The 13,335-nt window shown below is 48.3% G+C and overlaps 1 protein-coding gene across 4 annotated transcripts in view; it reads right to left on the bottom strand.

Annotated features, from left to right (window-relative positions):
- The window catches only part of SCEL (sciellin), a 116,981-nt gene that overhangs the window by 46,235 nt on the left and 57,411 nt on the right, over nt 1-13,335 (bottom strand). For all 4 annotated transcript variants that reach the window (XM_044285241.1, XM_044285242.1, XM_044285243.1 and 1 more), the window contains 2 exons: nt 10,229-10,300; nt 1,807-1,839 (listed from right to left, as the gene is read on the bottom strand). In XM_044285241.1, the coding sequence (XP_044141176.1) occupies nt 1,807-1,839; nt 10,229-10,300 (105 nt within the window). The remainder of the gene's footprint in view (nt 1-1,806; nt 1,840-10,228; nt 10,301-13,335) is intronic.

Below are 13,335 nucleotides of genomic sequence, written 5' to 3'. Positions count from 1 at the left end.
TGGTCCTGGCTTGACTCCAGTGATTGGTGATTTCCTGTATGTCAGACAGGGACCAGGAAGTGGAGAGCAGGGGGGCCTGTAAATGTCAGAACTGCAGTGGTGGAGGACCGGTGAGGTGAGTAATGTTTATTTTTTGTTTGTAGTCCACTGTGAGCCATATACAAAAAAATAATACCATTGCACAACCCCTCGTACATTATACAAGCCCTGTGTAATGACTTATTTTTTTAAGAGATCATTATAATATCTCTATTTCTAAATGACTCTGCCTTATGTACCTACATTAAGCCTGGACCAGAATATTAGAAAGGACTCATCGCCTCTCCTGACATGTCTGTATTAGTCAATAGTTGTATTCGACATGAAATGACAATTCTGGAGCATCTATTCTTATGACTATTAGGCCTCTTTCACACGGGCGTGCGAGTGAGGGCCGGATAGGATGCGGGTGCGTCGTGGGAAAATCGTGCGAGTAGGTACACAATTGCAGTCAGTTTTTACTGCAATTGTGTTCCGATGTTCAGTTTTTATTGCGTGGGTGCAATGCGTTTTGCATGCGCCTGATAAAAAACTGACTGTGGTACCCAGACCCGAACACGCACTTTCTCAATTAAGGTCGGGTTTGGGATCAGTGTTCTGTATATTTTACTTTCCATTATAACATGGTTCGCGACAATGTAATTCACCACAAATCTAATTTCTTTGGGAAATTCGGCGGAGCAGCTGAATCAAAATTTTCAAAACTTATGAAACTTATCTCTAATGACTATGTTATGCCATTCCTCTATTATTTCTGCTAGAACCTTATGAATAAAAGTCCATCTGGGTGTCACCAGTTGGGGATTGTCTCTGCGCAGTCTTCCAATCAGTGCTGAAAGCGTTAGACGGTGCAGGGGCAAACCCCCAACTGGGAGCACCCAAATGTGCCTTTATTCATGGGCTTCTAGTAAGAATGAAAGAGGAATGGCAAAACCGAGTTATGAGAAAAGGTGGTCCCATAGTTACTAAAGCAGACATGTCAGGAGAGATGAGAAGTCCTCTTTAACCACTTGAGGTACTGTATGGTACAGGAATAATCTGGAATGGCTGTTTGGATGGTTTCTGATTTGTAAAGCCAGTATCCAGTCATACAATATAATACAATGACATGAGAAATCACATACTGCTACTTTGCATTGCTATTTGTCATCTTCTTAATATTAAAAATCTGAGTGTGCCTATCCAATGTAGCAGTTGTGAACTTGACACTTAATACACCACACGTCAATTTCAAGTTTACCATAACTTTGTATTTAACACGTTAACCTTTGCTACATCAGTACTAAGGAGTTTACAGTTTTTAAAGGGGTTGTTCACCTGTCTAGTGTTTTCCAGCAGATCTAAAAGCATTGCCAGACCTGCGGTGGTGATCATATTTATCTGTTCCCTTCCCTTGTGTTGTGGCTCCATCGCTGCCCTGCCCGCTCAGCAGGTCTCGGGTCTCCCCGCATCAACATCCATTTTGACATGAGACACATGACTGCTGCAGTGGTCATGTGTCACCCATGCTGCATGTGCCACACAGGTGACACATCACTGCTGCAGCCATCGGTCACATATCTCATGTCAAAATGCCTTTTGATGTAGGGTGACCTGCTGAGCCAGCGGGCAGAAATGAAGCCAGAACACAACGGTAAGGATCAGGTAAGTATGGTCACCACCTCGAGTCTGGCATTGCTGTAGGGTCTGTAGAAAAATGCCAGAAAATAGAATACCTCCTTTAAAGCTTTCCATAAACTAAAAATGATACTATGATAGATTACTTACATTTTTTGCCCTTCTGGTTTGCCTGGCACAACCCTGTTGAGAAGTAATGGACTTGCATGAGTATATGATATACTGTACATCTTCATGGTATAACCTGTAGGGAATCTTTGTAATGCAGACCATACTGCATATTAACGCTTAATGAGCGCCCATCATTATCACAAACAACAATGCTGGATGCTGTAGTGTAAAAACACATATTCCAGATAGCGGGCTTCTAGTTGTCCATATTCTAAGAATTTCTTAAATATTTAGCCCTCGGTACACTAATCTTGTTTTATCCATGTTCGTGCTAAAATCATGTCAATTTGAGGAACGATATCCTTTTCATTACAGACCTGGTCTAAAGGCACACTAGACTCACTAAAGAAATTATTATGCTGTGAGATTACTTTTATAGGGCAAAATTAAAGGGGTATTCAGGTTAGAACAAATTACCCCTCATCCATTGAAGTGAATTGAAACTGAGCTGAAGTAACCCGGCACAGCCACTACACTTTGTACGGACCTGTGCTTTTGGTTCCATTTAGAGTGTTAGCTCTGGCGGCTGCAGGTAACAGCTTCTCAGATACAAATGACTAAGGAGAAGTTACCAATATCAGGAGCCTGGAAAACCCCTTCACTAGGGGATAACCGTGAGATCGGTGGTGGCCTGAGCCTTGAGACCCTCAATAATCATAAGATCGGGAGTCATTTGCCCCTTCTTAATGGAGCTGCAGGTTCACCATGCACACTGCCACTCCATTCAGCTGCATGGGAATGCCAGAGATAGCCAGGTACAGCATTGAGTTATTTCCAGCAGTCCTATAGACCAGGCATGCTCAACCTGCGGCCCTCCAGCTGTTGCAAAACTACAACTCCCAGCATGCCCGAACAGACTTCAGCTACCAGCCTACAGCAGGGCATTGTGGGAGTTGTAGTTTTACAACAGCTGGAGGGCTGCAGGTTGGGCATCCATGCTATAGACTGGTTCAAGCAGTGGTTGCTATACTCAAATTACTTCTCCATTCAAACGGGACGACAGACCCCCATTCTAGTGATTGTGGAGATTTCACCAATGGGAGGTTCAGTGGATGGCGGATAGGGGATAACTCATTCTAAACAGAATACCCCTTTAAATGCTGCTATGGTGTATACCACTAATGACTGTAAAATGTTGTAAAGCTACAACCATGGGATACATTATAAATTCTAATTTTTATGTCTAAGACCAGATTTACTGCATGTGCAGCCATTTCAGGCTGCTGAGATGCAACATGTAGTGATATTCATTTAAATGAGACGACAGCTACTTTTTAATTGCACTGATTCATTGCTGTCGTGAACCCCTGGCAAAAAGTGCCAGACACCAGGGCCCACTGTGCCCCTGCTAAAGGTGACCTTTAATGCTATTGTCAAGCTGCGGCCTGTCGTTCACAAATTGTCTAAAGAATTTGCTCTCCCCAACCATATCACATACGTATTAAGGCATTTGCCTGGATTTGTGGGAGGGGCTGAGGTCCGCCTCCAGCCTATTTAGGGCACCCCCCTTACCTGGCTCCTGCACCGTCTGAGGTCTGAGCTTTGTGAGAGGAAGTCGCTTGTTGGAGTTCTGAGGAATTTACCTACGAGCCGCTGATTTTCTGAGAGCTTTTGCGTCGCCGTCTGGGTCTGGTTTTGGAGCCTTGCTGTTCTTTCCCAGCTTCACTCGGTGTCACTGTGGGTCGCGTTTGCCCGTCAAACTGTGAGTTATTCGTTCGGGTCTGCAGGGCCTCACGGTTGCCCCAGTACCGGTTCAGCTCTTCTCATCATGTCGCACCAATGTCACGGTTTCAATACAAGTCACTAAAAGCATTTCTGTCTCACCTGGGTATGCATTCTATGTCACATCTGCACCACCTCCGGTCTCACACTCTGACGGCATGCGGCATGGTCCCCCCTTTTTCTGTTGCTTCACACACGCTGCACCCAGGTCACGGCTTCTCACAGCGGTCACCGCCAGCGCATTTCTCAGGCATTTCTCACATCTCCCCAGCAGATTTCGGTCAGTCCCGGTCAGTCCCAGCCCCATTCCCCGGTGGGTTCACCCCCCCCCCATCCTCCATCATTTCAGGCCCCCCCTTTCCTCCCCCGTTCATATCCACTTCACCAGGCTGGCGCTCTTACATACAGTTAGCATGGCCCCATGCTGATGGCAGAATCCCGCATAGAAGACAATCACCAAGGTAAACAATAGCCAAACTTTCCTTTGCTTGTTGCGGCCTCCTCTCCACTCGTTGTCTCACTCACGTGGGAAGACTCTCACCTCCTGACCCGCAGCCTCCTGCCTGTTGCCGCTCCGCTTGCGCGCGGCCAATGGCGCCCGGCCGCGTCCTGGGGCCGGTTCTGCGCATGCGCGGCGATTTTTCGGCGCATGCGCGGGATCCCGGCGCCCGCGGGCGGACTCCAGGCGCATGGGTTCGCCGCCAGGGGGTAGTCACCGATGTCGCTCCATGCGGCCACCATCAGTCTGGCCCCCCTTCCTCCCTCGTGCATGTCATCATCAGGCTGGCGCTCCCCACCGCCTCCTGCGCACACCACACCCGCACACACTCATCCCCCCCCCCCCCCCGGCCTACGGGCGGCTCATTTCACCTTCACAGGGCTCACCGCGGCCCTGTCGTCCCCTCCCCGCTACCTCCTGCTGGATCACCACTCCTCCCGCCGCGCGGCCGGTGGCGCCCGCCCGCGTCCTGGTGCCTGGTCTGCGCATGCGCGGCCGGGATTCGGCACATGCGCGGCAATTCCGTCGCCGCGTGCGCGGTGTCCCGGCGGCCGTGCGGGCCACATCTGGTGCGGGGGGCACGCCGGCGGACGACGAGAGAACCTCCCAGCAGCCCCCCCCCCCCCTGTTCTCCATCATGGGCACTACCATCATCATACAGCAGCAATTTGCATATTCACAATCATCAGCCTCAACGGTGTTCACCAGGGATTCAGCAGGTCCCACGGATTGCAATGGATTTCAGTGCCAAATGTGAATCTCATCAGTTGTACCGGCACTGTGATGCATGTTTTATTCCCCTTTTGATAAGCAGATCATCAGGGGACGGGAAAAAAAAAAAAAAAAAAAACCCAAATGGACAGGTGGAATGGCTGGTGCACGGTCCCCATGCGCCATCCAATCGCAGACACTTACTTTCACCTGGGCATGGCCACACGGCACGCACCGGCCCCCCCTTTCATACCAGGCGCAAGCTGTCATTTCACGGACAACCGCCATGATCCTCCCGGTCATGCACATGTACCACATGCTTTACACTTTTTTCACACTTTGTCATGTCTACCCCCCCCCCCCTTTGTGTTTTAGGCGGTTAACCCATACTGTTTACACTACCGTGTAGCCGGAGTATTTTTCTTGGTACCAGGTACGTTCACCTGCTCATTTCACCAAAATCTTCCTCTCATTTCGGACGGTCCCGTTAGGGTCAGCGTGCTGGCTTTAGGGGCACCATCATCCCACTAGGTACCCCCCCTTCTTTGGCTTCGCCAGCAGTTAGTGGTCCCGCGAGGCCGACACCCCGCCTCAAACGTACGGAGGCACCTGCCCAACGCGCCATCTCGTTAGTAAGCCGCCTCGCATGTTGCATAGAGAGGGCCTCACCTGTCACTCCCTTCCCCTAGTACTGTCTTACAGTCACCGAGAGGCCAACGATCCTGCCGCTACCACGAGTGGCCTCATTGTCCCCTCGCGCCAAATCATAGGTAGAGCCTCTCAAAGCCGCTTGGCAACTAGCAGGGCCTCATCTGTCACCATGCAAATGTAATTTTTCGCCGGTTCGGCCTAGCTAGCCAGCACGTTCCTGCGTGGCCTCAAATTAATCAACTTTTTTATTGTAGTATGTCACTGGATGGGTTAGAAAACTTCTCCATACCTGGTACCCCGGCTAGATCTGTCACTGCTACTCCGGGAGACGATCTAGCCAGTCCTGCGTCCATCCGGTCCTGGACGGTTCCACGCATCACGGCGGAGTTAAGGAAACGTCACGTTCCCTTCCCTGCCACGGCGAGAAAGGCGGAGCTGTTCCGGCTGCTGCGCGCATCATCCAATCCTGGGGATGCGGGGGAAGGGCCCAGCCAGTCCGGCACCGGGGACATCCACGCCATGCTGGCCTCTCTGATGACATCCATGTCAACAGTCAATGCCAGGCTGGAAAGGCTAGAGGCGGTCACCACGACCCTCTCCTTGACGGGTCCACCACCTGCAGCATCACCAGCACCGGCCGGTTTACCGGTGATCACTCCATCCACTAGCATGGAGGACCGGGAAGTCAACCCGGCGCATATGATTCCTGAGCACTTGAAACGGGATATCCTGGAAGGTAAGGATGTAAACCTGGCCTCCCTTCTGATTGCCTCCCAGGACGTGGTCGAAAACACGACGTACGCCTATGACGAGGTGTCAGTTGTAGTCAAGTCCAGGGATGCCCGGCTCAATAGGAAATTGACCATTTCCGAATTCGTTTTGGCCTTCGGAATCTACAGAGAGGTCATCTGTGCGGTCCACCCCGACAGAAGGGAGGAACTCGACCTCTACTTGCACAAACTGGTGGACTTGGGCAACAAATACGGAGGATCAGCATTTTATGACTATCACAGGTCTTTTTCGGCGAAAGTGGCGGGGGCTTTCTCCCAGTACGGAGTCCGCTCCAACTGGGCAAGAATTGACACGGTCATATTTTGCCGCCACTTCGCAGGCCTTAGGACCCCAGCCTGTGCGCACTGCTCCTCCACGGCCCACACCACCAATTTCTGCCCGAACACGTCGGTCAGACAGGGCCCCTCCCAGTCAGCTGGGCCCTCCGGGGTCCCGGAGAGACTGGCCCGGGACAAACTGGGCCGGCCGATCAAATTTCTAGGCAAATCTATGATTTGCAACAATTTCAATGAGGGGTCCTGTAATTATAACGGATGTAAATTGTTACATATATGCACCAAATGCTTCCGGGCACATGCCAAATCCATGTGTCCGAATAAAATGTTCACTAAACCGTATCTATCAACCATCAACATGCCAGTCTTTACCGCGCTCATGTCGCAGCACCCCTCCAGGCATCTCTCAGATTTTCTCATCTCAGGGTTGACAGAAGGATTTCACACGGGCATCCTGTACATGCCAACAGGCACCCTGGAGTGTCCCAATCTTTTGTCCGCTCTGCACAACCCCACCGCCATTGACGCCCTCATAGCCCAGGAGGTAACAGAGGGTTTTGTGCTAGGTCCTTTCAAAACTCCCCCGTTCGCCACATGGCGCACCAACCCCATTGGCATTGTCACTGGGAAATCTTCCCAGAAACAGAGGCTCATCATCGACCTATCGGCGCCTCACGGGACGGGCAACCCCAGTCTCAACTCCCTCATTCCCTCGGAGGAATTCTCTCTACAGTACACCACCATTGACCACGCCATCACGGCCATCAGACAAGCGGGGGTGGGGGCATGGCTCAGCAAAACCGACATCGCCAACGCCTTCAAACTACTGCCGATTCACCCTACCCTGTGGCACCTGCACGGCATCAAGTGGTCAGGGAAGTACTATTTTTTCTCCCGATTGACCTTCGGGTCCAAAAGCAGCCCGGCCATCTTCGACGTGTTTGCGGAGGCGTTATGCTGGTTGCTATTGAACATAGCGAGATGCCCGCTGGTTTTGCATTACCTTGATGACTTCCTATTGGTGGAAGAAAACACTTCCCCTCCTTCCAGCCTCAGAGCCACCATCAAGCTGTTCAATGAACTGGGGGTCCCCCTCTCCACCAAGAAGACAGAGGGGCCGGACACGATCATCACCTTCCTGGGTATCCAGTTGGATTCAGCTTTGATGCAAGCCAGCTTACCGTCTGGGAAGATCCAGGACATTCTCACCCACATAGACGGCTATCTTCAACTCGGCACCTGCAACCGCAGAGAACTACAGTCCCTGCTGGGCTCCCTGAACTTTGCCATGCGCATCATACCCCAGGGTCGCTCGTTTATTTCACGGCTGCTGCACCTCTTCCCCTTGTTCCGACACGACTCACACAGATTGTCCCTGGATGCCCACGCTGCGGCGGATCTAGGTATGTGGGGGAGATTTCTGTCCACCTGGAATGGCAGGAGCTTGTTTCTCCCTCAGCTGTCGGACTCTTCCCCCTCCATCTGGTCAGATGCGGCATCTACCACAGGCTTTGCGGCCATATTCGGGGACGACTGGCTGTGGGGCGGCTGGCCTCCTGAGGTCCAGGGTTTGGAAGGATTCTCCACTACCTCAGCACTGTTTGAGATCTATCCCATCGTAGCAGCTGCCGTGGCGTGGGGTCATTTATGGGCAAATCTGGCGGTCCGCTGCTACTCGGACAACCAAGCAACCTGCCAGATCATAAACAAGGGTCGTTCTAAATCCCTCACAATCATGAGGTTCATGCGAAGACTCACTTGGCTGGCCGCCTGCAATAATTTTTTCTTGCATTGTTTCCATGTCCCGGGGGTGTGCAATTCGGCTGCTGACAATTTGTCTCGCTTCAAATTCCAGGCATTTCATCGGGATCTCCCGTCAGCATCACCCACTGCCTCCAGCACCCCGTCATTTCAGCAACTCATTCTGGACTAGAGGCCATCATGCGGCATAGCCAGTCTTTGGCCCACCTTTCACTATCAGTCAATACACATAGGACATACAACAGAGCGTTCACGCTTTTCAACAGATTCCTGGTAGAACACAACATCACGCACCCTTTCATCATGTCGTCTGTTTTGGGATTTGCTTCCTTTTGCCACCTCAAACTCAAAATGTCATACAACACCATCAAACTATATCTCACTGGCATCCAACATCACATGCTAATCTTGCACCCTAACTACACCAGCTTCATGGCCTCCCACCAAATCAAAACAATACTCAGAGGCATTCAGAAGACGGAACCCGCGCGTCCAGCCCAAAGGCTGCCCATCGACAGTCATGTCTTCAAGGCGTTATCCGACCTGCTGGACGCGACGCCTGTCGATTCAAATACCGACGCTGTCATCAAAACCGCAATTTACTTAGCCTTCTACGGGTTCCTGAGGCCCGGGGAATTCACTACCACCTCCACGTCCCAAACCTCACCTTGTCTCCTCGTCTCCCACTTATCCAAACACCTGGATCACTACATCCTGACCCTACCTCAGTCCAAAAGTAGTCAGCATTCACCCGTCAACATCTCATATTACCCCACGCACAACAAATGGTGCCCGGTGAGGGTACTGGACACCTACAGTCAGCTTCACAGGTTCCTACCCTCTCAACCGCTACTCCAAGTGCATGGATCGGTGCTCACCACGACCACCTTCATGATCCATGTCAGGTCTTTTCTCACCCAACTGGGCCTAAACGCTGGCAGCTACTCGGGGCACTCCTTTCGCATTGGAGCGGCATCCACGGCCTCCAGTGCCAACATCCCTACCCATGTTATCAAGAAATTGGGACGCTGGAAGTCGTCCGCATATGCGCGGTACATTCCCAATCCAGCGCATGAGTTAAGAGTGGCTTTCCAAAGCTTGTCGGGTTGAGCTGTGTACATGTTTTATTGGTTACAAATAAACTGGTTATTTCCATTTTTGCCCTCTTCTTTCTTAGGCCTACCTCATCCTCGGTTTCGGCACACCACAACCGACTGCATTTCTTTCCCTGCATTCCAGGGCTCTTCTCTGTACTACCGTAAGCACCTAACACAAGTATTAAGGCATTTGCCTGGATTTGTGGGAGGGGCTGAGGTCCGCCTCCAGCCTATTTAGGGCACCCCCCTTACCTGGCTCCTGCACCGTCTGAGGTCTGAGCTTTGTCCCTCCCACCACTCCACTCATTTACAACTCATTTCTTTTATGTCTTTTCCTTGGGTGGGCCCTCTTCTTTCTTAGGCCTACCTCATCCTCGGTTTCGGCACACCACAACCGACTGCATTTCTTTCCCTGCATTCCAGGGCTCTTCTCTGTACTACCGTAAGCACCTAACACAAATATACACTAATACCAATTCCAGAGGAAGGTGGTAGCTGGAATTCAGCACTGGACTTTGGGGTATTTTCCTATTTTGTTCTTTTTTAGTATTGTAGTTGTGGTTAAACTGAAGGCCAAGATGTATATCTACATTTAGAGGGAGATATGTTCAAAAGATGAGGCAGGACTCCAGAGGTAAAGTGAAAAACGATGGACCCTGACCCCTCTACATTTAAAAGGGATCTGTCATCAGTTTTATGCTACCCTAGGTCCTAAAAGCTCCAGCACATGCTGATGAGTCCTCATACTCATGAGCTCCCAGCTCTCCTCGCACCATACTGCTGATGGACATTTTTTTTTTATGCTGCCCTTAGTTAGGACACCATACATCTGGCGACAGGTTCCCTTTAAATCCCCAAACTGTGCAAGTTGTTCAAATGATTCTTTTTCTTACTGTCTAGACTCTGTTGTTCTTGTTGTAGTCGTAGTAGTAGTGCTGTTCCTGTTCGTTGGAGCCCAGGATTTTCTGTATGTGAAACAAAACAATTATTTTAATTAATATATTATCCCAACTATGATTGTATGTGTATTGAAAATGTAATAGCATAGCATTTTTAAATGCATGTGAATAGTTAAAAATTATTAGAAAATGTATTTGCCTAAGGGTATGTTCACACAAGATGTGTGGAATCTGCAGCAGAAATCTGAGGCAGACCCTTGGATAATTGATGTTCAAATGCGGATCCGCATTTGGATAATATGTATAAAGTCATTTTCCCATTTTTTATCATGTAAAATATATACATTAGTACAGTACAAGTCACCACTCTACATTACTTGTTGCACCATGATGCAGATATTGTTGTCCCTAGTAGTGTCGCCTTGTAAATTTATTTTACTAAACTGAAGACAATGGCAATGCAGACGGCAAAGAACACTGGATTCATTCACGATTCTTCTATAATCAAAGAGTACACTGTTTAGAATAAAGCCAAAGCAAGCAACGCTTGTCCAGCGCAAACAGTGATTCACACAATGGTTGACTGTAAAAATAATCCAAACAGCGGATTCCCACAGATGCAGTTTACTTAGAAGAGTCATATTATTATGGTCTATTACACAGGGGTAACCTGTGTGTTTTATTAACGATTGTATGTCATGATTACACTGACAGCGTTAGTGACAGCCGATACTCAGGAGAGGTCATTAGTATGTGATCATTGGGGAACTGACGCTCTGGAACCCCGCCGATCAGCTATTTGAGGAGGCTGCTCCGACAAACATCACAGATGATTGCTTAGTATTGGTAAGGATAAGGGCGTATTCATACGGCCACGCAGTGTTTTGCAGTCCGCAAATTACGGATCTGCAAAAAATGGATGCCGCCCCGTGTGTGTTCCGCAATTTGCAGAACGGAATGAACGGCCCATTATAAAATGCCTATTCTTGTCTGTGATTGCGGACAAGAATAGAACATGTTCTATATTTTTTGCGGTGTGCTGTCCGCATCTTTTGTGGCCCCATTGAATGGGCCCTCACCCGTTCCGCAAGATTACGGAATGGATGCGGACTCATTCAAACAAATAATAAAGAAAAAAAATTAGAAGAAAATGTAAAATAAAAATGAAGCATTACTCACCTCTACTGATCCCCTGCCACTGCTGTTCGGATCTTGCTGAGGATCAGTGGAGCTGAGTAATTCTTATTATTCTTTTTATTTTGAACATTTTCAGATTTTTTTTTAATTCTCCCCTAAAAACATTGGGGCCATCTGCAGCCATCGCTAGAGTGTGCATAGGAGCTCTCAGCATAAGCTCTACACATTGAATAATAAAGCAGTATGCAGTATGCTCCTAAGCTCCCTCTTCTGGTGGCTACAGGCAGTCATTTAGCTCGCTATCTTGATGAGAATTTTGAGCTCTGTATCAGAAAGCGAGCTCCAACCATGATAAAGACATTTCATGAAGGTAATCAGCACAGAATGTAAGGCTCACTGACTGTAAAAAGAATATTATTGTCAATGGTGGACATTGAGTTTAAGGTGCAGAGGTGCAGCGCCGATTCAGACTCATCAAGATATAGAGCATACAGCAGCTCTAGAACTGGGGGACAAGTTCATACAAGACTATTCTGTCGGTTGGCCTGTCAAACTGGATGTCTCCCAGAAAGTAATACCAATGTCCACAATCATCTGTGAGGTAAAGGAGCCAGCTGCATATGAGCTCAAGGTTTGTCTACAATTTCTACCTATTGAAGCAATGATAACAACATGGTAGTTTCCCTTTATTTACTACCGTGGACGTTTATACAATAGGATTAATGTCCAGATGTAACTGGGAACTGAAAGTGTGAAGAAGTTGGTCCCCACTTGTAACGGATAGGGGTCATATATGCCCCTGTAGCTAATGACTGGCCGCAGTGCTTGAAGCTTAGGATCGGGAACTAACACACAGCAAACTCGGCAGTGTACTAAAGGAGCCAGGACTAAGCGGAAGGGAGCAGGTAAATATGCTTCCCTTTACAAGTAAAATAGGGAGGGCCTGCAAAATTTAAGCTGAAGAAGCCCTTTAAGTTTTTTTTCTTTTTTTTTTTAAAGCAATTATTTTATATTAACCAGTTCAAGTCTGGGTTATTTTCAATTTTTTTTTAGTACATGTGGGTTTCAAGTGATGACCTTTTTGTTAAGTTATTTGAATAATGTTTGCTTCTTTTTCTGCTTAGATACATAGGGCCAGATTTATCATTAGCTCAAGTCAGAATAATGGAGCGAAAACGTCGCTAATTTTTGCGCAATTGCTTAAACTGCGCAAAAACTTTTATTGGCTCAGCACTATGCTCGCCAGTTTTCTGAAAGTGGGTGTGTTTTCTTATTTAAATGAATCTCTAGACAGATTTACTATTGCGACAATTTAAAAAGTCGCAAAAAAGTCGCAAAAAAATGCTCAGAATCACTCCAGTGAGGACCATGCTTATCTTATGAGACTTTTTAAAAGAACATGCGACTTTTTCATAAAGACGTGAGACTTTTGTAAAGCTGCTTACTGACGGATAAACTGCTACCGTCAAACCACATTTTTTAGCCAAATCTGACTTGGCTAAAACTGACTTTAGCCATATGTGAAAGTGGAGTGAGCTGTCAGTCATGATAAATCTGGCCCAATGTGTTTTATTTTAATGTCATTTTTAATCTAGAATTTTTTATGTTTGTGTCTGTTTTCCACATTTTTTATACCATAAATGCAACAAATATACTATCTTTTAATTGTATCTCCTTTCCTTTATTGTCCTTTCTATATAAGGGCTTGTTTACATGAACGTGCACGGGCACCGTCCGTGGGGCAGGCGCATGGGGATCGCATACCCATTCACTTGAATGGGTCCAGCGATCCTTCCTTTCCGCAAAAAGATAGAGTAAGTTCTATCTTTTTGCGGTGCGGAAGCACGGAACAGAACCCCAGAAAGCACTCCGTAGTGCTTCCGTTGTATTCCATTCCGTTCTTCCGTTCCGCATCTCCGGATTTGTGGACCCATGGAAATGAATGGGTCTGCATCCGTGATGCG

The sequence above is a fragment of the Bufo gargarizans genome, chromosome 3 (assembly GCF_014858855.1).
Source record: "Bufo gargarizans isolate SCDJY-AF-19 chromosome 3, ASM1485885v1, whole genome shotgun sequence".
NCBI classification, from domain to species: domain Eukaryota; kingdom Metazoa; phylum Chordata; class Amphibia; order Anura; family Bufonidae; genus Bufo; species Bufo gargarizans.
The sequence above is the reverse complement of the archived record's forward strand: the minus strand, read 5'-3'. Positions and strand labels throughout refer to the sequence as shown.